Source organism: Thamnophis sirtalis, unplaced genomic scaffold, assembly GCF_051295495.1.
Source record: "Thamnophis sirtalis isolate CommonGarterSnake01/CBP01778 unplaced genomic scaffold, rThaSir2_p1.2 scaffold_7, whole genome shotgun sequence".
In the NCBI taxonomy this organism is placed as follows: domain Eukaryota; kingdom Metazoa; phylum Chordata; class Lepidosauria; order Squamata; family Natricidae; genus Thamnophis; species Thamnophis sirtalis.
The window spans coordinates 59,523,637-59,544,528 of NW_028261387.1; the positions used below are offsets into that span (position 1 = coordinate 59,523,637).

General features: G+C 40.8%; 1 protein-coding gene across 2 annotated transcripts in view; it reads left to right on the forward strand.

The window, feature by feature from the left end:
* The window catches only part of MAGI3 (membrane associated guanylate kinase, WW and PDZ domain containing 3), a 122,782-nt gene that overhangs the window by 80,092 nt on the left and 21,798 nt on the right, over positions 1 to 20,892 (forward strand). For both annotated transcript variants that reach the window (XM_014071547.2, XM_014071549.2), the window contains exons 12-14: positions 3,508 to 3,664; positions 6,131 to 6,222; positions 8,333 to 8,525. In XM_014071547.2, the coding sequence (XP_013927022.2) occupies positions 3,508 to 3,664; positions 6,131 to 6,222; positions 8,333 to 8,525 (442 nt within the window). The remainder of the gene's footprint in view (positions 1 to 3,507; positions 3,665 to 6,130; positions 6,223 to 8,332; positions 8,526 to 20,892) is intronic.

Here is a 20,892-nt window from a genome sequence, read left to right on the forward strand (position 1 = left end):
TGCAGTTGCCAGCTATTAATATTTCAAACTTTCCTCTTTGCTGTGCTGCATCTACCAACTTTTTCAGGAAGAGTAGGAGGGAGTTCTGACACTGATAGTGCTTTAAAGCTTAATATTAAAAATATAAAATTATTAAGTGAATGATGACATGATGATCACATTGTACATTGCACCAAATATCAGCCAAGATGTTATACATTGTGCCAGCTGAAAGTTTCAGCTTCAAGACAGAGCTATGGTGAGTGTTTTGCAGTAGTCAAGAATACATATAAATATATAACCTATGCTTGAATACTTGCTGCCAAGTTTAACAAGCTTAAGAAGGGTTATAGTTGGCACTTTAGATACAGTGGTACAAAGGCACTCACTTTTTTTTATCACAGCTGTCACCTGCAAATCTGATGATTGCTGAAAATCAAGGAACATTCCCATATACCTTCTTAATCTTTCAGAGGGAGTTCAACCTGTCCAACACAGCAGCCTAAATCTCAGTTATATAGGTGCTATATAACATGTTTCAATTTTGTTTTAATTTGTTCTCTCTCATCCAGCCCATTGTCAATTTTTGGTAACATTTAATTGTACCGGCTGCCTTCCTAGAGTTTAAAGCTTGATTTAGCTACCCATGTATAGTGTTACGGCATACTTATACTGCAAAGGGATTGATGGATAAGTATAGTGTACAGATGGCTGCAGACGGATACACATCCCTGCAGTTGTGTACATATCCCAAATCCCAACTGCATGTTGTGTGGAGGTGCATGTCCTGCATGCTGATTGATTAATCTGACTTCCTGTTGGAAGGCGAGCTGTTTGAATGCCTCATAGCCAGAATATTAACATTAGCAGTCATATAAATGCAACAGCTATGCAACCATCTCTGAATGACAGACACATATGTTCCCTGAGGTGGAGTAATGGAAAATTTTAATCCAGGCTTAATTGTAGTGAGCAATTAGAAGGGGTATCATTCCTGTAATAATGAGACACCAAATCATTAGATAACATATATACACAGGCAGTGTTATCATATAAATGTTGAACATTATGGAGGAAAAGATAGAAGCCGACAGGATATATTAGCTGATGAGTTGAACAATGAGCCCAAAACCATTTTAGAACCATAATCCGATAAAACAACAGTAAACTTAAGGTCAGCTCCTCCAGATGGTCTAAGAAGTATTAGCAGAATCATACTTCCCCATCCACTTTGTAGAGTATATCATCCACCAAATCAATCCAATTGTCTTTATATAATATTCTAACCAAAAACCTAACTGTAATGAGTCCAAATTATTAGCTTCACTCAAATGTGTTTGGAGCTAAAACAATAACTATCTTCTTGGCCATATTTCTCAGAAATTGAGTATTTGAGACTAATATGCACAGAACTTTTAGATGAAAAACTACCTTGTGTAGGCAGGGGTTGAAGCAAGAACATCTCCCTTGTAAAGAGGCGCTGGTTATTGTCCTTAGCTCCAGACAAGTACTTTTCAGGCCAGTTCAACAAGCCAAAAAGGGCAGTCTTTGACTAACATTGTCCACATCTCTCAAGATGTATACAGTGATAACAAGATAAATTATGGTGATTTCTTTATTTCACAGCAACTAAGATTTCAATAGTATTAGCAACTTACGAGAAAGAAGACACAGTAAATGATCCAGATCCATCCATTTCCTGTGTCTTACCTAGTCATCTGCCAGTGTTAGTGATTAGTGGTAGTCACCAGACTAAAACTCACCATCCACTGTTATTTATCTAGGATAGGGTTTCTCAACTAGAGATTTCTTAGCTCTAGGATTCTGTGAGAGGTCACTAGAGGCTCCCTGGGAGACCATGATTTATTTTTAAAAAGCAGAGACTGAACAAAACCCCAACTCCAAATCCTGGGTTGGCCGACTAGAATATGTGTTGACCTCGGGAGGAGGCAAAGATTGCACAAAGGCATGCAAGTGGAGAAGTAAGCAAAGCTGAAGCCGAGAAGTGAGCTGAGCCGAGCCAAGCTGAAGAAGAATAGCAGAGATGTGCACATGAGAGAGTGCCTGTGCTGGGGCTCTCCTTGCCAGTTTTCAGCCTGTCTTTCTGCAGGTTCAGTGGCTCAGGTGTGTTTGTCCTGTCTCAGGATGGATACAGGAGATCTGGGACTGAGCTGACATAGTCAGCAGTAACAGCAGAATCCACCCAAAGGACAGGGGAAGAAGGTGGGGAACAGGGGGAAAAATCATTATTTACATTTAGTTTAAGAACATTGTTAGTGCATATATGTGAGCCTACCCATAAAATGAATATACTTTTTTGTACTTTTGGCCTATATTTAAGCCTGTATATGCAGGGTTATCCAGAGCCTGAAAAATATTGAAAGATTCTTCCAGGCTGAAAAGGCTGTGAAAAGCTGGTCTAGAACTTTGGAATTAGATAGTACTCTTCCACTTTCAGCTTACAGTGGTATCCAAAACAAATATGAACTCCAGCATGGGCCCTGATATACAGTATGAGGTACTAGTTGAGACACTTCTGTGCTCCTTTATGAAGTCATTAAATATTAAGGTTCTCCTAAGCCTCAGGACAAGAATTTTAGAGTAATTCAGCACAATGCTTGAGATAATCTTAGCTTAGAAAGAGAGAGACCCCAGATAGTGGAATGAAGAGTACACTCAAAATAGCCTTTTAGTATGAGGGCTATTCAGGTCTCACTCTTTAGAGTCAGATCTGGCAGATTTTCAGCTGTATTCTTCCACCTCCTTACTCTAGTCACAGCCTATTGTAATCTAGTCATCAGAGCTGGCCAAGTTAGGGGCCAGAACACTGCCTATCCTATCCCATGCCCTTTCTCCCAGCTAGATCTCTAAAATACACATTGAGTCAGTACTTTCCCCTGACTTTAATTCTGGATTAAATGATTGGTTAGAATGCCACCTGATCCTGAAAGAATGCAGCCTCCCTTCATATACTTGCTTACATACAATCTCCATTACATTGCATCAGATGCCTGAAATAGAGGAAAGTTATATAAAGTAGCAAAATAAGGGCATGGAAATATTTTGATAAGTTAAGCTAAACCTTGTTCATAGTGTAGATTTCTCCCCCCTGTTTTGTGCTTAATTATGAATTTTATACTTTAGTATATCCTGTTACCTGATTACAGTAGATGTATACTATATGAAAAAAATTCATCTGGGCATAATTACATTTTTCAGAAACAAATCTATTGGGAGTTTATGACATGCGAGATTGAGATATCTTCTCTGAAATACACTTTATCATATCCTGCCACAATGTTGCTATTGTTATATTGGATTAATTAATTATTCATATTTAAAGTTTCAATGAAGAATATAAGAAAATGAAAGATGCAATCAATACTAGAACAATTCAGGAGATGTTTCAATCTCATTAAAAAGACAAAGTTTTTTTCCCAGAATGTTTTGCTCCTCTTTCTGTTTACTTGTTTAAGAAGTTAATATTCATTTTTACAATCTATTTTATATGAATCTTATTTATTTCAGAAAATAAATAAGCAGGAAAATTCAGGAAGCTTAGAGACTATTGGTGAGCCTGTTCCACATCCAATGCCTTTTCCACCTACTTCTGTGAAGTCGTCTTCTCCAAAGCTTGACCCTTCTGAAGTTTATCTGAAATCTAAAATATTATTTGAAGATAAACGTGAGTACATAAAGTTCAGTTAGTTGCTGCTCCAGGGTTTTGTTTTGTTTTTTGTAAGGAAACACTTTGATTTCTGCATTGTCAATTTCATTTTCAAGAGGTGACTTTAATTTTACTAATTCACAGCATTCATATTTCCCAGTTATAACACAGCATTCAGTCAGAGTAAATTGCTTTAAACTTCTGAATCTATTGTGATGAAAGTGATTGCTTTAAAACCATCTTCAAAGTGTTGGGCATCTTCAGTGTATTGTCTATAAAGGCTCAAATTGTAGATTTATTCAGGCGATGAAATGATCCAGCTGACAATAAAACATTTTCAGTGAATTTAGTCTTCTAAATTCTGTTAGGCTTAGAATTTATTTTTCCAATCATTTATGTTTAATCCTGTCCTGCCCTGACCCTTCCAAGAAATGGGGCAATTTGCTTTCTTTTGCTTTTTAAGTCCTAGTCATTGTCCCCCCCCCCCTTAGGTAAGGCAAAATAGTAGTTAGTATAAGTATTCCCCACTTATCAGCTGACTTCTCCAACAACCATTCAACATTCCGATGGTCCTGAAAAAGAACCTTAAAATAATTTCGCATTTATGATATTTGCATTATCTCTCAATTATGTAATTGCCAATGTACAGTCAGTACGTTTTGTCTGGTGCCTGATGAATTATTTTCCTCCCACTTTCCCAATTGTGCGCCTGCTTACTCTCTTGTAATCCCTTCATCTCCAGTGACTATAAATACAAACATTAATTCCCTTGCCTAATTATCCCAGTGTCAGATGAGCATTCCAAAGGCTGGGAGAGTAGGAAAGAGGAAAATACAGTCATGTGTTTACATAAAATAATAAAATCTGTTTTTAGGGTTCACATTTTTGTCGTACTTTTTTCACTATTTGTTGGTGAGACATGTCAGATTAATAAGTACCAGTTGTGGTGGTGGTGGTTGCTATTGTTGTTGATGAGAACATACTGTAATGGGAATAAATATAATGACCTTTCACCTTTTGTTCCCAGCACCTGAATCAGAAGCACCTTGTTGCCTTTGCTATCTTCTTTTTATACATTTCCTACTTGGGGTTCTCTGAGCCTTTCAGTGTTGCATAAAGCTATGTTGCCTTTGTAGAGCTGTATTATCATTTTGAAGAATTTCTTCTTAAAGCTGCACTGGCTTCAGAAAGCTGTCTTGTCTTTGGAAAGCATCTTAAAGACAGTGTAGCTTTCCAAAGACAGGACTGTGTTATGAAGCACAGCATTTCAAAGGCTCAGAGAGTCACATGTAGAAAACATTTGGAAGAGAAGCTGGGTCCAAAAAGGCAGCAAAGTTGCTTTTGCTTTATCTAAGGTGGCTGTGTGCAAAAGATCAGTGTGGTGACCCGGGAGAGAAAGCAGCTGGGTGATTTAATGCTTGCTGGGGATTTCATGAGGGCTGCTGCTTGGCTCCAAACTGCTGCAGTGGGCTAAGGAGCCATGTTAAAGGAACCCAGAGAAGTCGGAACACTGGGGGAGCGTAGTAGTCACAGATCCAAAAAGAGAACAGCAAAGGCAGTTAGATGCTTCCATTTTGGCCATAGCAACTAGGCACAAAAGGTAAAAGGTTGGTGCAGAGAATTGAAGGAGGAAGAAGCTGGGCAAATGAATGTTTGTTGACACTTGCTGGGGTGGCATGGAACAGCTAAGGCTTCCCAGGAAGTGGCAAGCAACCCTAGAGCCACATGGAGCCTGTTATGGGACTGTTTGCCTCCCTGCCAGGCAGAGCGCATAGTAGCCAAAGGGCAGAGATGAGGGGAAAATAGGTGGGTGTGGGAAGTTGCAGGAAGACACCTTACTGAGGCTCAGGGCTGAGACAGAACAAGCCTGGAAGGACTTGGCTTGGGTTGGTACTTATTGGTCTTTAATTTTAAAAAAAGGAGCAAAACACAAAAATAATATTAATGAAGATACATACATTGCCAAAGAGAAGAAAGAAAAGACTATGTAAAAGAACCTTTAACAAATAGTGAAAGAAGTACTACAAAAATGTAATCTGAATATTCACTCAATGGCCCTCTAATCTTGATTAATGACCACAGTGGACAGGCCTGGGATTGCCATCAAGGATTATCTGTACAAATATTACATTAGATTTTGTTTGATTTTTATATGGATCTAACAAACTATGAGTTGGTAGTTTGAAACTTCTAGAACTGAATTACTATAAACACCAAAAAGGTCTTGTTTATTTAAAAAATCCTACGTGTTCAAACAGGCACAATTTGTCAAACGTTTGTGCTTTGCAGATGGAGTGTTAATCATTCTAACTCATGATTTAATTTTGCAGGTGTGTTAACCATGTTATTTACAATATCTTTAGAGAGTAATTTGCTTCTAAGTGAATAACATCATTTAGTTTTAATTTTTGTGTATACTGTTTTTAAATGGCCAAACATAGTTCTCCCTTGTTAACACATATCTTTCCCATCCATTTTTACTAGCTCCAAACACAAAGGATTTAGATGTTTTCCTTCGAAAGCAAGAATCTGGGTTTGGTTTCCGAGTTCTTGGAGGAGATGGTCAAGATCAATCAGTAAGTCAAGTGTTTATTACTTTATATTTGAATTGGTTATGGGCCAACAAGTCAGTGTCTATCTTAGAAATATATAGATAGGTTTTCTCCAGAAAAGACTGCCCACAACTGGACTCTTCAGATGATGCTTCAAATAATGTTCCATGTTTCCATTATGATTTTGTCTTTCCAGCTTAAGAATTTTCTTTTTTTCTGCATGGAAACATCAACAGCTAGATATCTTGAAGATTTTAGTCAAGCTTTAATCAATAAACACTATTTATATTCCAAGAGATTCTCTCCTTTTCTTAATAGCATGTTGAATGACATCCAGTCTTCTCCAACATTATATTGTCAGCCTCTTTATCTTGTCTATCTCTGTGATTTTCTTTATAAAATACAAGAATGCTTTCAGATTGCCTTCTCCCACACAGTATGTAATAATGACTGAGATTCTCAGTAAAGTGATAATGTGCCTCTAATATCTACCAATATTTCTGTTGCCCAATATATGCTTTAACTGGGCAGTCAGGATGACCTTCTGGGGATACTTACTCTTGGTGTACACTTTTGGCATTAGGTCATTCTTCTTGGGAACAATCCCCAACCTGATGAAGTATTATAGCAGGATTTAAACTGCCAATTTGTATTACTAGTAGCATTTCAACTGCAGTTGCAGTTGATAGCACAGTTAATCTTTGAATTACAACAGCTATTGGGATTGGAATTGTCATCACTAAGCAATGTGATCCTAAAGCACGATAACCACATCATCTAGTGATGGCAATCTAGGCAGTTCCATTTTGCATTGTGTACAGCTCCAAAATGTTACCTGATTCTCAAATACTGCTTTGCAATGTATAGTAAGATGGTAGTGATAGTGGGAAACATTGCTCTGAAAAGCTCAGGAGTACCTGCAGTTATTCCACATGGCCAATTTTCAGTATAATATAAAACTTTGCAATTGCAAAAGGCGTGGTTTGATTTAAATGTATCCATTATGTTTTCCAAGAATTATGCATCCACGCACCAGGAAGCTGAGCTTCTGGTTTCCGGCACATGGATGTACGCCAGCCAGCTGGTCTTTGCATGTGTATGCACATCAGAAACCAGAAGATTAGGCATGCATGATGGTGAACTGCTTTTCCGGTTTCCGGCACTCCCACGTGTGTGAACACCAGCTTGCTGGTGCGCGTGTGCACGCTGGAACCTAGAAGAGCAATGGGTGACGGCTGGCCTGCCCGGAGAGATGGCTCTGTCTGCCACTTCCGGTACGCGTGCCATAGGTTCACCATCACGGGTATAGAGTGTCATTTAAGTAGAATTTAAAATGTGATAATGTTCTGTGAAAAAAAAAGCTGTTTCACCTGTCTTTTATTTTTATCATTAAAAAAATTAGAATGAAGGGAGCATATTACAATCCAGTACCAATCTTTAATATTTTTACTTTCAGGAATACTTTGGAGTTCCACCAGTTCTCATTAAGGATTATAGATGTGGTAGTTATGCTGTGGTATCCAAGAATTTTGAGATTGCTGAATACTCACTATGACAATTATATTATGAATAAACAGATCTTCCATGGCAGCCATTTTGGGAGCTGAGCTTCTGGTTTCCAGCGCGTGGGTGTGGGCCAGCCAGCTGGTCTTCGCATGCGCATGCACACCAGAAACCAGAAGATCAGTCATGCGTGATGGCGAACTGCTCTTCCGGTTTCTGCCACTCCCACAGGTGCGCACCGGGGAGCTGCTCTTCCGGTTTTTGCTCCTCCTCCACGTGTACATGCACTCCCATTTTGGCACTTGGTGCTGAAAAGGTTCGCCAGCACTGGTCTATACATATATATTGTATTTACTGATGTCATCTGTTTACAAACAAATCACAGTTGGAAATATTTTTCTGGCTTTGGGTGCACAGGTTCTTGTGAAATCTAAGACTTTGATCTATGCATTATATATTTAGTTATCTGAAATTTTATTTTATTTATCCACCTTCAGTTTAGGTTACAACTGATCACAAGTATATACATATACTTCATTTTTAAACATAATGATATGACTAACTCAGACATAGGACAGACTTGTTTTCTTTATTTTGTGTTAGAATCTATAATTATCCCATATTGCTCTAGATCTACATTGGAGCAATCATCCCACTGGGAGCAGCAGAGAAAGATGGTAGACTCCGTGCTGCTGATGAGCTTATGTGCATTGATGGAATCACAGTGAAAGGGAAAACACATAAGCAAGTTCTGGATTTAATGACAAGCGCTGCACGAAATGGACAGGTGCTGCTGACTGTTCGCAGGAAAATCTACTTTGGTGGTATGTGCCTTGTCTTATTAATTAAGTATACTCTTGCACTTGGTACTACCTTGTATCATGGCAAGATTAATGCAAATGTGTAGTTCCATATTCCTGTCTCCCTCCTGAAACAGCATGGGGTCCACCATTGAACCCCTAAATACTTAATCAGGCTACTTGTCTTAAAACTGCAAAATCAAAACTCTGTGTATGCTCTTTCACCTAACGAACAAGAACAAGGAACATGCTATTTTGATTGAAACGCAGGAAACGCTTTTCGCAAGTAGGAGAGAAAACTTAACCACAAATCTTAGTCATAGGCACAGCTCATGCTAAGACAAAGTTCATGTCGTAAACAAGCTATAGGTTAACCATATTTTTAGCAATATATCTAGGTGACATTCTGACATTTTCCTTTTTCTGCATGAATAGCCAAGATTCACTTCTCTTTTAGCTTCACTTTACTTCCCTATTGTGGTTTGGGAATCATGTATTGTAATTTTCCTTAAATATTTGTAACTTTACCCGAAATAACTTTGTGCTGATTTAGGTGAGAAGATGACCTGTATTAGTGCACGCCTCTATGACGTCTGTATGATTTGTAATAACCATTTCAAAGGTATAAAACCTCTGTCAAAATGTACCTAAATCAGATCAGTTAGGTGCAAATCTGCTGATCTCTTGGATGCATCCAATAAACCTTTCTTCTTCTGGACAAAAAGGCAATTGTCTCCTATTCTTACGTAAGTAGAAAGGCAGACCCTGTTTTTGCCATTACATTTCTTGGCGAGCCAGCCAGGAAAACTCAAAAACATTTTAAAGAAGGATTTATGAGTCAGGATTATGGAATTGTGTGGAGTAAACATGAGCTTAGGAGGTTTTGTGAATTAGAATGGCCTAAATATGGCCTTGGGTGGCCTGAAATAGGTACCTTTGAACCTCATTTGGTTTTGAAAATCCATGGGATGGTGTTTGATCCTAAGTTAGGGAGCTTAACTCAGGCTCCATATATAGATGTTTGGAAGAAATTGGTTAATCAACCCCCAGCTTGGTTAAAGAAATGTAAACAACAATGTATTCTTATGGCTGTCAGAGTTACAGACCCCAAAAGTCCTAAGCAGAGACCACCAGTCTTGGCTAGTGCCCCCGAAGAACTGCCACAGCCACCTCCATATGTCTCCCCTAGAGGGGTCAGTTTGCCAGTCACACCGCAATCCTTGTCCCTGACTTATTCCAGAAGAACTACACCCAGCACAAGGGGGTCTACAAGCCAGGTACCTCTTGAGGGAATTGAACAGGGATTGGATGCTGTAATTACTAGTATGGAACAAATCAGATATAAAGGGAAAGAAGAAAAAGCTCCTATAAGCTCACCTGACACCATGGGACCAGAGTTTTGGGAAAAGAAGGAGGAAGAGATGGACCAATTGTTGGGAGCTGTGGGTGGAGAAGTGGAACCAGTATCAGCCAGAACCAGAGCAAAGACAGAGACTGTTTTTACAGCACCCCTCAGACGAGTTGACCAATTCTTAGTAAACCCAGATGATCCCTCCCAAGTTTCAACAGGGTCGTTGTTTCAGCATGTTCCTTTTACCACCTCTGATTTGCTTAATTGGAAAATGCACTATGGGCCTTATAGTGCTAAACCAAATGAAGTGGCAGAATTGGTAAAAACTATTGTGGATACTCATCATCCAACTTGGCTAGATTTACAACAACTTATGGCAACACTTTTTAATGCTGAAGAAAGGGAGAAAATCAGGAATGCAGTGTCTAATATTTTAAAACCAGATGTCCCTGCACGTACAACTTTAGCAGACTTTATTGAACAGCGTTTCCCTTCAAAAGATCCTAATTGGAGTCCTTATGATTCGCATCAATTGAACTTGTTGCTCAATTATCAACAGTTAATCATAAAAGCTGTGCGCATGGCAGGAAAGCCTGCAACAAACATGTCAAAGCCAAGTTTAATAACCCAGGAAGCTACTGAAAGTCCAGAGGCTTTTTATTCTAGGCTGGTTGAAGCATATCAGATGTACACTCCTATCGACCCCACCCTTCCTGAAAATGCTCGCATGCTAGCAATGGCTTTTATTTCACAATCAGCTCCGGACATAAGGCATAAGCTTCAAAAGTTGGAAGGAGCGTTGGGAAAACCTCTTAGTGAACTCATGGAAGTTGCCAGGAAGACATTTGTCAACAGGGATTTGTTGGAGGAGAGGAAAAAAGATAAGCAGATGAAGAAAAAAGCAGAATTGCTAGCCACCGCTTTAATGACTGTGCCGGGGGGAAGTAGAGGAAGTAGGGAGAGAACTATGGTCCCCTCCCTAGGTCAAAATCAGTGTGCCCTTTGTCACAGGTATGGACACTGGAAAAGAGATTGTCCCAGAAGAGAAGGAATTGAGAGAAGGGAGATTGAACAGCCAAGAGTAACTAGAAATCCTACCCCTGTGCCAAGAAATTTCTCTCTTAACCGACCCAACACCTTCAGGGGGCGTGGAACACTCAGGAAGCCCATTAACAGCCTGCGAAAGAGAGAAACCAAGGGATTTTCCCCCGACACCCCTTTGATTGGATTGGCAGAAGCTGAGGAGTGGGATTGACGGGGCAGTGTAGGTTCAATTAGCCTCCCCGAACCTATGGTCTGTCTGAATGTGGGGGGCAAAGAAGTTTCTTTCCTTGTGGATACAGGAGCCACACGCTCTGTGTTAACTCAACCTTTGGGACATATTTCTTCTCAATCTATCAACATTCAAGGAGCAACAGGAAAACCACAAACCCAGCCACTTTTAGAGCCTCTATTATGCACGGCGGGAGGAAAAATGTTGACTCACCGGTTTGTTTATTTGCCCAGCTGCCCGCTTCCACTCATGGGTAGAGATTTACTCTGCAAACTTAGAGCACAGATATTTTTTGATGAAAAGGGATCCGTAGAAGTGAAATATGGAAATGTGAATTTAGAAATTCCTCGGGAAGAGGCTTGGAGAATCATGGTGGTGCAGGAAGTCTCAGGAGACAAATGGAGGGAGTTCCGGGTTCCTGAGCTGTGGGCGGAAGATAACCCCCCTGGTTTTGCTGCTCACCACACCCCTGTCATTGTTGAGGAACTACCAATGAGTCGTCCTGTATGCATCCGCCAGAGGGGGTACCCAAGAGAAATTGTGCAGGCTATTCAGGAAGTCATAAAATTGTATCTGACTTATAAGATTCTGGTGCCTACTGACTCACCATGGAATTCCCCGATTCTACCTATACCAAAAGGGGGAGGAAAATATAGAATGGCTCAGGATCTTCGTAGGGTTAATAATTCAACAGTCACAATTTATCCTACTTTGCCAAATCCTTATGTGTTGCTTGGACTGATTCCACCAGAAGCTAAATGGTTTTCAGTTATTGATTTAAAGGATGCCTTCTTTTCTATACCCATTCATAAAAAGAGTCAGCACCTGTTTGCATTTGAATGGGAAAATCCGACAACAGGAAGGAAACAACAATATACTTGGACACGCCTCCCACAGGGGTTCAAAAATTCGCCAACGCATTTCAGCGCAGCGTTAGCGACGGATTTGGAAATTTTAGATTTGCCCGCTCCTGATGTTGTATTACAATATGTGGATGATCTTTTGGTGACAGGTCAAACAGAAGAGGTTTGTCATGCCAATACTGCATCCCTTTTACTTCTGTTACAAGAAAAAGGCTATAAAGCTTCTAGGGCCAAAGCGCAATTGGTCCAATTGAATGTTAGGTATTTGGGATATGATATCCAGCAAGGGCAAAGAACTTTGGGACATGAAAGAAAGGAAGCCATTTGTCAATTACCAGCCCCAAGAAATAGGAAGGAATTAAGAGGCTTTTTGGGGGCAGCAGGATTTTGCCGCATTTGGATTCCTAACTTCGCTTTATTAGCAAAACCCCTTTATGAAGCTACAAAAGGAAATGAAAAGGAACCTTTGCGATGGGAAAAAGAGGAACAGAAAAGTTTTTTAAACTTGAAACATGCTTTGACTCAAGCCCCGAGTCTGGGACTGCCTAATTTAGATAAACCTTTTCATTTATTTGTGGACACTAAACAGAATATGGCTGTGGGGGTGTTAACTCAGAAGATGGGAACGTGGTATCGACCAGTTGCATATTTGTCAAAACAATTGGATCAGGTAGCAAAGGGGTGGCCCACTTGTCTTAAGGCTGTAGCAGGCACAGCTTTACTTACTCAGGAAGCGAATAAACTTACTTTTGGGCAGCAGTTGAATATCTACACCCCACATGCTCTTCGGGCTGTTTTGGATCAGAAAGGCCATTTGTGGCTTACCAATCCACGTATGTTGAAGTATCAGGGGCTTATTACCCATAACCCCCTCATCAAACTTGTTCAGTCATATGCTTTGAATCCTGCCACTCTATTGCCTGAACCAGACTCTGAGATCTCTCATGATTGTCTGCAAACTATTGAGGAAACCTATGCAAGTCGTCCAGATTTGAAAGATGAACCCTTTTCCGACCCGGATGCTACTCTTTTTACTGATGGAACCAGTTTTATCCATGAAGGTGTAAGAAAAGCAGCTTATGCAATAGTTACTCTAGAGGATGTATGGGAAGCTAAGCCCTTACCTGCAGGAACTAGTGCTCAGTTGGCAGAATTACACGCACTCACTAGGGCATTGGAATTAGCAAAAGGCCTACGTGTCAACATTTACACAGATTCAAAGTATGCCTTTCTTACAGTTCAAGTGCATGGAGCTTTGTACAAAGAAAGAGGTCTTATTACAGCAGGAGGAAAGGACATTAAATATGGACCCCAAATTTTGCGTCTATTGGACAGTGTGTGGTCCCCTAAACAAGTTGCTGTTATGCATGTACGAGGTCATCAGAAGGGGATTTCAACAGCTGAAAGAGGAAACCACAAGGCTGACCAGGTGGCAAGAGCAACAGCTTTGGATCCATTTTCCCTGCAAGCTAACTGTCTTACTTTGTGGATCCCGAACCAGAAAGATGAACCCCCCTCATATAGACACTCAGAAGTCCAGCAAGCTGAAGCTATAGGGGCAACACTGGTGAATGGGTGGTGGACTCTGCCGGACAACAGGGTGTTTGTACCTCAGCAGTTAGCATGGGAGGTTGTTTCTTCCCTGCATAGGCATTTACATTTAGGAAAAACAGCTTTGAGAAAGGCTTTGACAAGGGAAGTCTATATTAATAATTTGTCTAGTTTAGCAGCTGCTGTTTGTTCTCGATGTCAGGTGTGTGCTGCTAATAACCCACGTCAGGGCCCAAGTCTTCCCCCTGGGCACCAACCTAGGGGGGCCTATCCTTTTGATTATTTGATGATTGACTTTACAGACATGCCAAGAGTGGGATCGTACACTGCTATGTTAGTTGTTGTTTGCACATACACGGGGTGGCCTGAATGTGTTCCCACTAGAACGAAAAAAGCTTTGGAGGTAACTCGAACTCTGTTAAATGTAATTATTCCAAGATATGGATTGCCCTCACGTATCTCTTCAGATAATGGGCCTGAGTTCATTCATGCAGCCACTCAGAAGGTTGCTCAGGTATTAGGGATTACCTGGAAGTTGCACTGTTCTTTCCACGCCCAATCGGCGGGCATCGTGGAAAGGACCAATAGGACTATAAAGAATAAATTGGCTAAAATTTGTCAAGAAACTCATCTAAAATGGCCAGATGCCCTCAGCATGGCGTTGCTAGCCGTGAGGTGCGCACCCACAGGGGAGTTGGGTGTCTCACCATATGAGTTAATGTATGGAAGGGTTCCTAATTTGGTTAGTCCACAGGTGTTGCCTACTACTCAAGTGGCAGACACAGTGAAGATCAAACAGTTGCAAGCTTTGAATACTGTTGTGCACCAATTACAAAAATATGTGCTGTCATGTCGTCCACATGTGATTGTAACTCCAGTACATAATTTCCACCCAGGACAGGAGGTCTGGGTAAAGGACTGGAAAAAGGTGCCTTTGGAGCCCAGATGGTGTGGACCATATACTGTTGTTATTTGTTCTCCCCTTGCTGTTAAGGTAGCTGAAATTAAGCCTTGGATCCATTGGACACGCCTGAAATTGGCTGCAACCTCGTGCGAGACTGTTTCCAAGGACTCTGTCCAGCCTCTACACCCTGCCAACAGGAGAAGACGGAAAGAGGAAGCCACCTCGCCTGCTGATTCACCGGAGGCAATCGCTCTACGGCCAGGTGGTGAAGAACCCTCTGCAGGTGTCGCTCCAGGTGCCGCCGACACCCATCGCACAGGCAACGCCTCGCGTCTCCCGTGGAATCTTCGTCCCCGTCCCACGAGGAGAACCAACCATGGAAACCAACCGCCGTCTACGCCAGACTGCATGCATTAGGAATGGTCTGATCCCAGCAATCCTAGTCGTGATTTTTCTCTTAGCCATTTCTGTTCTTCTTAACTTTCTCTATTTCTATGCTGCTATGAAAAGTAAGATTGCTCAAGGGGCACCGCCAGTGCTGACATGGGAGATTCCACCTGATTATGAAAACCCATGTCCTACAGGGGGGAATGAGGTTAGTGGGAGTACTCCGCAGCCACCATATATGAGGGAGGAGAGCACCCAACAAACACCAGGTGTCAGGGCCCTCACGGTGAAAAATGACTCCCCTGTAAAAGAAACTTCTGAACCACTGCTAGAGAAAATGGGGCCAGGACCTTTTCCTCTTTGTAAGCATTGTTTCTATAAAGTCCCAAGTACACAGGGACTGGGTTTTGCCTATGTAAAACGCTGGATAGTGGATTGTTATCCAGAGGAAGGGTTATCCCCCTGTTCCGAGGGATCAGGGAACTATTGGCAATGTAGATTGGATCCTAATGCTACTTGGGCACCAAGTGAATACTATAATTCAACCATAATGTGCCATACTTTGAGGCCTGTTCAGAGACCATACCCAGAGCCCTATCCAGAAAGGACAAGGACTCGGGGTAAGCGGACCCCCCTTGATTTTGGTTTGGACATGAAGTATGACATAACGAATGATCAGCTTCCGATCATGGTGAGGATATATTGTAAAATCATAGGAAATGTGAGACATGTGTGGTTGTTGCAATGGTGGTCAGGTGAAGAGAATTTGTCAAGTATGGAACCTCAGGTACTGAGCAAGACTCGGCACATGGGCGTAATACGTAACTATGATGAGAAATCTAGTTACTTGAAGGTCTGGATTACTCATTCTAATTACTCAGAATCATACCAGTGCCGAGCTGTAACAATTGGTGAGATTGTAAGCCGAACGGCAACAGTCTCATTGACTGCAGAAGGAAAAGGGATGGTGGTTCTGGAACCGCTCTTGCAACCAGGTAGGAACCTCCATCCTACACTCGTTCTTCCAAGAGATGGGAAGGATGGATTAGATGGGAAGGGACCTGTAACCCCTGCCCCATTGGAATGCACTGAATGCCTAGTAGGAACAAGAGGAAATACTTTAAAGTTCAAAATGGGAAAACCAAAATCCTGTCAGAACTTCAATCTTCCAAATTGCACTTTTGGAAGGAAGCAGCCCAGTCTCTATAGTCAATGTGAGGGATCTGAAGGGGTGGTATGTTATCTGCCTGCAACACCAGGGCTGGATGAGTGTGGCCCATGTCTTACAAAAGCTAAGGTGGGAGCTCGTACCATTGTTACAATGATCTACCACACTCAGGCCCCAGTGGACTGCACCCCTCAGAAAAAGACATGTGTATCTAACGGTACCATGTATAACTATTGCATTCAGAAGAACCAGCTTGTTTGTTATCAGCCAACCACTCCAGTTCGCATCAAAGTCAGTGTATGGGCCGGCTTGGCCTTACTTGACAACCCCAAGGAATCCCAGCTATACCACCTCACAACAGTTACTGCTTTAAAACAAGGACAAAAGCCCATCACCGTATCATTTGGTGTATGTGCTGCAATGGATAGGGTGGCATACAGAAGCTGTGGAAGTCAGGGATGGAGACAAACTTATTACCACAATCATAAGTATCTCTGTCCCCGATCCCATGTCTATTGCCAAGGATGTAAGAATCCAAGTCGGGATTCGTATTCTCCTTGTGCAGATCGCATGGATGAAAGAAACCCGTGCAGAGGATGGGATTGTGTTTGTCAACATACTGGAGGAGGGTATCCTACTTCTCCTCATCTGGGATGTCCATATATTTCCAATTTTCGCAGCCTCCATAATTCAAACTCAGTTGCTTTTGAAGTGTCCCGTGATCACCCAGAGGAAGAAAGTTATGGGATAGGCATTGATGGCGATGGGGCTGACCCACTGGCGTACATTACAATAAGGGTGGAAACTTTGAAGGAAGGGGAGGTAAAATCATTAGGATGGTCTGTATATGACAACCTTAGGAAGCTAGAGGAACCTCTTCCTCTTAGCCCTAAGGCTGTGAATTTGTTTGTAGAAATGGCTGAAGAAGTAGCAAAAGCTTTAACTGTTAAAAATTGTTTTGTTTGTGGAGGAACTAACATGGGAGAAAAGTGGCCATGGGAAGCTCTCGAAGCAACCCCAGAGGTATATAACAATATGACCCAAAAAGGCAACCTTGCTCAACGAACACAGCATACAGGTATTGTTTGGACCCTAACTACAAATTTGGTGGGCCACAGCTGTTTCTCTCGAAATGGATCATATCCTGTGGGTCATCTAATTTGTTTAGGGGAATGGGATGATACTTATACCAAGTGGTCATCACCATCAAATCTCTCTCAACCCACAAAATTTGATCTCTCACTTTTACCATACCTAAAGGAGCCCCAGTATTCATCTGGGCCATGGGAAGCCCCTGAGAACATGTATTGGATTTGTGGCACACTTGCCTATGAAATTCTTCCTGCAGACTGGGCGGGATCCTGTGTTCTTGGATGGATAAAACCTTCTTTCTTTTTATTACCTCTCCAATCACGACAAGTGTTAGGAGTTCCGGTATATGACTCAATTGATCCCATTCGTCAGAAAAGAGAGGTGAACACAGCTTTCTCTAACTTTCCTTGCAAGGAACTTGCTGAATATGAGAAATCAGATACATGGAGTTCAGAGAGAATTGTATGCACGTATGGAAGAGCCACATGGGCTGAGGATGGGTCTTGGGGATACCGCACCCCGATCTACATGATAAACCGGATCATGAGGTTACAGGCAGTGTTGGACCTGGCTGGGGAGAGAATTGACAAATCTTTGAATATTCTCTCCACTGCCACGGACAAACTTCGTACTGCAGTATACCAAAATCGATTGGCTCTCGATTACCTCCTCGCAAGAGAAGGGGGAGTATGTGGGAAGTTCAACTTATCAAATTGTTGCCTTCAAATTGATGAAACTGGGAGTGTTATTAAACAGCTGACCACGGAAATGAGACAGCTCACTCATTTCCCAGGACAAGAATGGAAAGGGTTGAATCTCGCCTCATATTTTAGTTCTTGGTTGTCAAAATTGCCCGGATGGCAGGCTATCATTACTTTTATTGGCCTGATTGCAGCAGGATGCATAATCATCCCCTGCCTTATGCCTCTTTTTGTTCGTGCTATCAGCAGTACTTTATCTCTCATGGTGGAAAAACGGGCCACTGCCAAAGTCCTAACGCTGATGGGACACACAGGAGAGGAACATGAGTATGTGGGACTCATAGGCAATAGGGAGCCTGATACTTATGAAACTCCCCAATAATCTTAGGATTGGGTGAAGTTTCAACAGGGGGGAATGAAACAGCATGGGGTCCACCATTGAACCCCTAAATACTTAATCAGGCTACTTGTCTTAAAACTGCAAAATCAAAACTCTGTGTATGCTCTTTCACCTAACGAACAAGAACAAGGAACATGCTATTTTGATTGAAACGCAGGAAACGCTTTTCGCAAGTAGGAGAGAAAACTTAACCACAAATCTTAGTCATAGGCACAGCTCATGCTAAGACAAAGTTCATGTCGTAAACAAGCTATAGGTTAACCATATTTTTAGCAATATATCTAGGTGACATTCTGACATTTTCCTTTTTCTGCATGAATAGCCAAGATTCACTTCTCTTTTAGCTTCACTTTACTTCCCTATTGTGGTTTGGGAATCATGTATTGTAATTTTCCTTAAATATTTGTAACTTTACCCGAAATAACTTTGTGCTGATTTAGGTGAGAAGATGACCTGTATTAGTGCACGCCTCTATGACGTCTGTATGATTTGTAATAACCATTTCAAAGGTATAAAACCTCTGTCAAAATGTACCTAAATCAGATCAGTTAGGTGCAAATCTGCTGATCTCTTGGATGCATCCAATAAACCTTTCTTCTTCTGGACAAAAAGGCAATTGTCTCCTATTCTTACGTAAGTAGAAAGGCAGACCCTGTTTTTGCCATTACACTCCCTCCTCCACCCGCTATATATCCATCCATCCATCCATCCATCCATCCATCCATCCATCCATCCATCTATCTATCTATCTATCTATCTTTCAAATCTCTATGCTGACAATGTCTCCTACAAGATAACTGGAATTATAAAATCATTATGTTTGTCTGTTCATATTATCAAATAGATTGAATGAAAACAAAAATGAGATTTGATTTTATAAAATGACAATACACATGGTAACACTTCAAAAGAGATGTTTTGTGACACATAACACATGTGGCATAAATTACATGCATTGTTACTTAAAAATCAACCAGTGTTGATTTTTAGGATTGGGAACATAAACCTGTTCTGTGCAGGGTTGTAGTTCTTCTTAACCATCAAGTTTCAAGATGAGGGTTATCCTGGATCTAGCATTGATGCTAAATAGCTTGTGATATCTATGGTAAGGAGGTTTTTTGTCTTGTTTTAGCTACCTGAAGGAGAGACACTTGGCTTTGACAACACATGTATTAGTAACTTGAAAAGTTTATAATATAAGCTCTTCATGTGATGGCTCTGAAAGACAATCACATTTATATTATGGAGATCCAAGATTCACCAAAAAGTGAGCAGTAGGGGCACTCCAAAGTATACTGATTGCTTTCCAGACCAAACATAATCTTGGTCAAGAAAGCAGACCAAACTTTCCAGACAAACTGGGGTAAAAACTGCAAAAGAGACTTCTCTACGGAGTTTGCTTGTCAGAAGCCTCTGTGAAGGTTGTAAATGGGATCAGTTTGTTTGTTTGTTTAAAACACTTATATAGCTGCCCACCTTTCAGCCAAATCTGGACACTTCTAATCAAAGATTAAGACATATAAAATCATTTTAGAAACTACAAAATGCCACCAGTTAAAACATAAAAAATAATAAAAACCTGTTGCCAATGCATGCTAACATGCCATGTTACAATGTTGTAATTGTGAGCTGGTTCCTGAGCATCCAAATTGTAATCACATAACCATGGGGATGCTGCAGTGGCTGGAACTTTGGAATGGTTGTAAATACCACCCATTCAGTGCTATCATAAGTTAAAATAATCACTGACAGAGTGCTTATTAAGCAGACCATCTGTAGCTTATGGTGGCTTAATAAACTACAGTTTATTGCAGTTTATAATGGTAGTTAAGTTGCAAGGGACTCCTAGGTTTATCATTGCCATAATATCTGTTATGCATTTTTAACATGGTGCTCTTTTATTAGAAGTGTGCCTGAAACAGAAAATTGTTCTGAACCTGAAACCAAGACATTATATTACGGAGATCTTTCTGTACTCTTCCAGTTTGCCATGATTCACAAGAAACAAAATCCAAAACTTCTTTTGTTTCTAGTTTTGGTCCAAGACAAAACCTGAAGATATCCCTAAATGCTTATTTATGACAAATAGGGTAAGGCTGGATCTCAATGCCGTCCTGTTCTATCCTCACATAATATGTCTTATCTCATTTGCCCAATCTTCCCATTGTCTTCATTTCTCTTCCTTCCTTGCTATTCCTCAGATGTGCAAACTCAAGATGTCCCACCAGTTTGGCCTACCTTCGTGTCAACTTAGCACCTTCCCTCCCTCTCCTCGGGTCCTAAAACCATGGGTGCCATTGACTTTTTCACATTCTTCTTCCTCCCAGCAAAACATTTTTTCCCAGAATATTTTTACATTTCAATCTACATCCAGATAAAAATGGCACCATTTTGTTGTTTTATAACCAGTCCAAATGCATATATTTCAGTTCAGGCACTGAACTACCCTAAAACAACTGTTTTCTTCATGGATTAATTCATATATGAACCATTTTGCACATTCAGATTTGTTTTGAAATATCAGTTCTGCTTTCTCATTCTATTAGTAATCTTAATAGTATTTTTATAAGCTGCCCTGAACTATTATAACAAAAGACAATCATAATTTATCATAAAAACTAATACATATATGAAAATGATCACATTGAATTAAATATGGATCACTAGCTCAAAAATGTCTATAGAAACAAATATATCCATG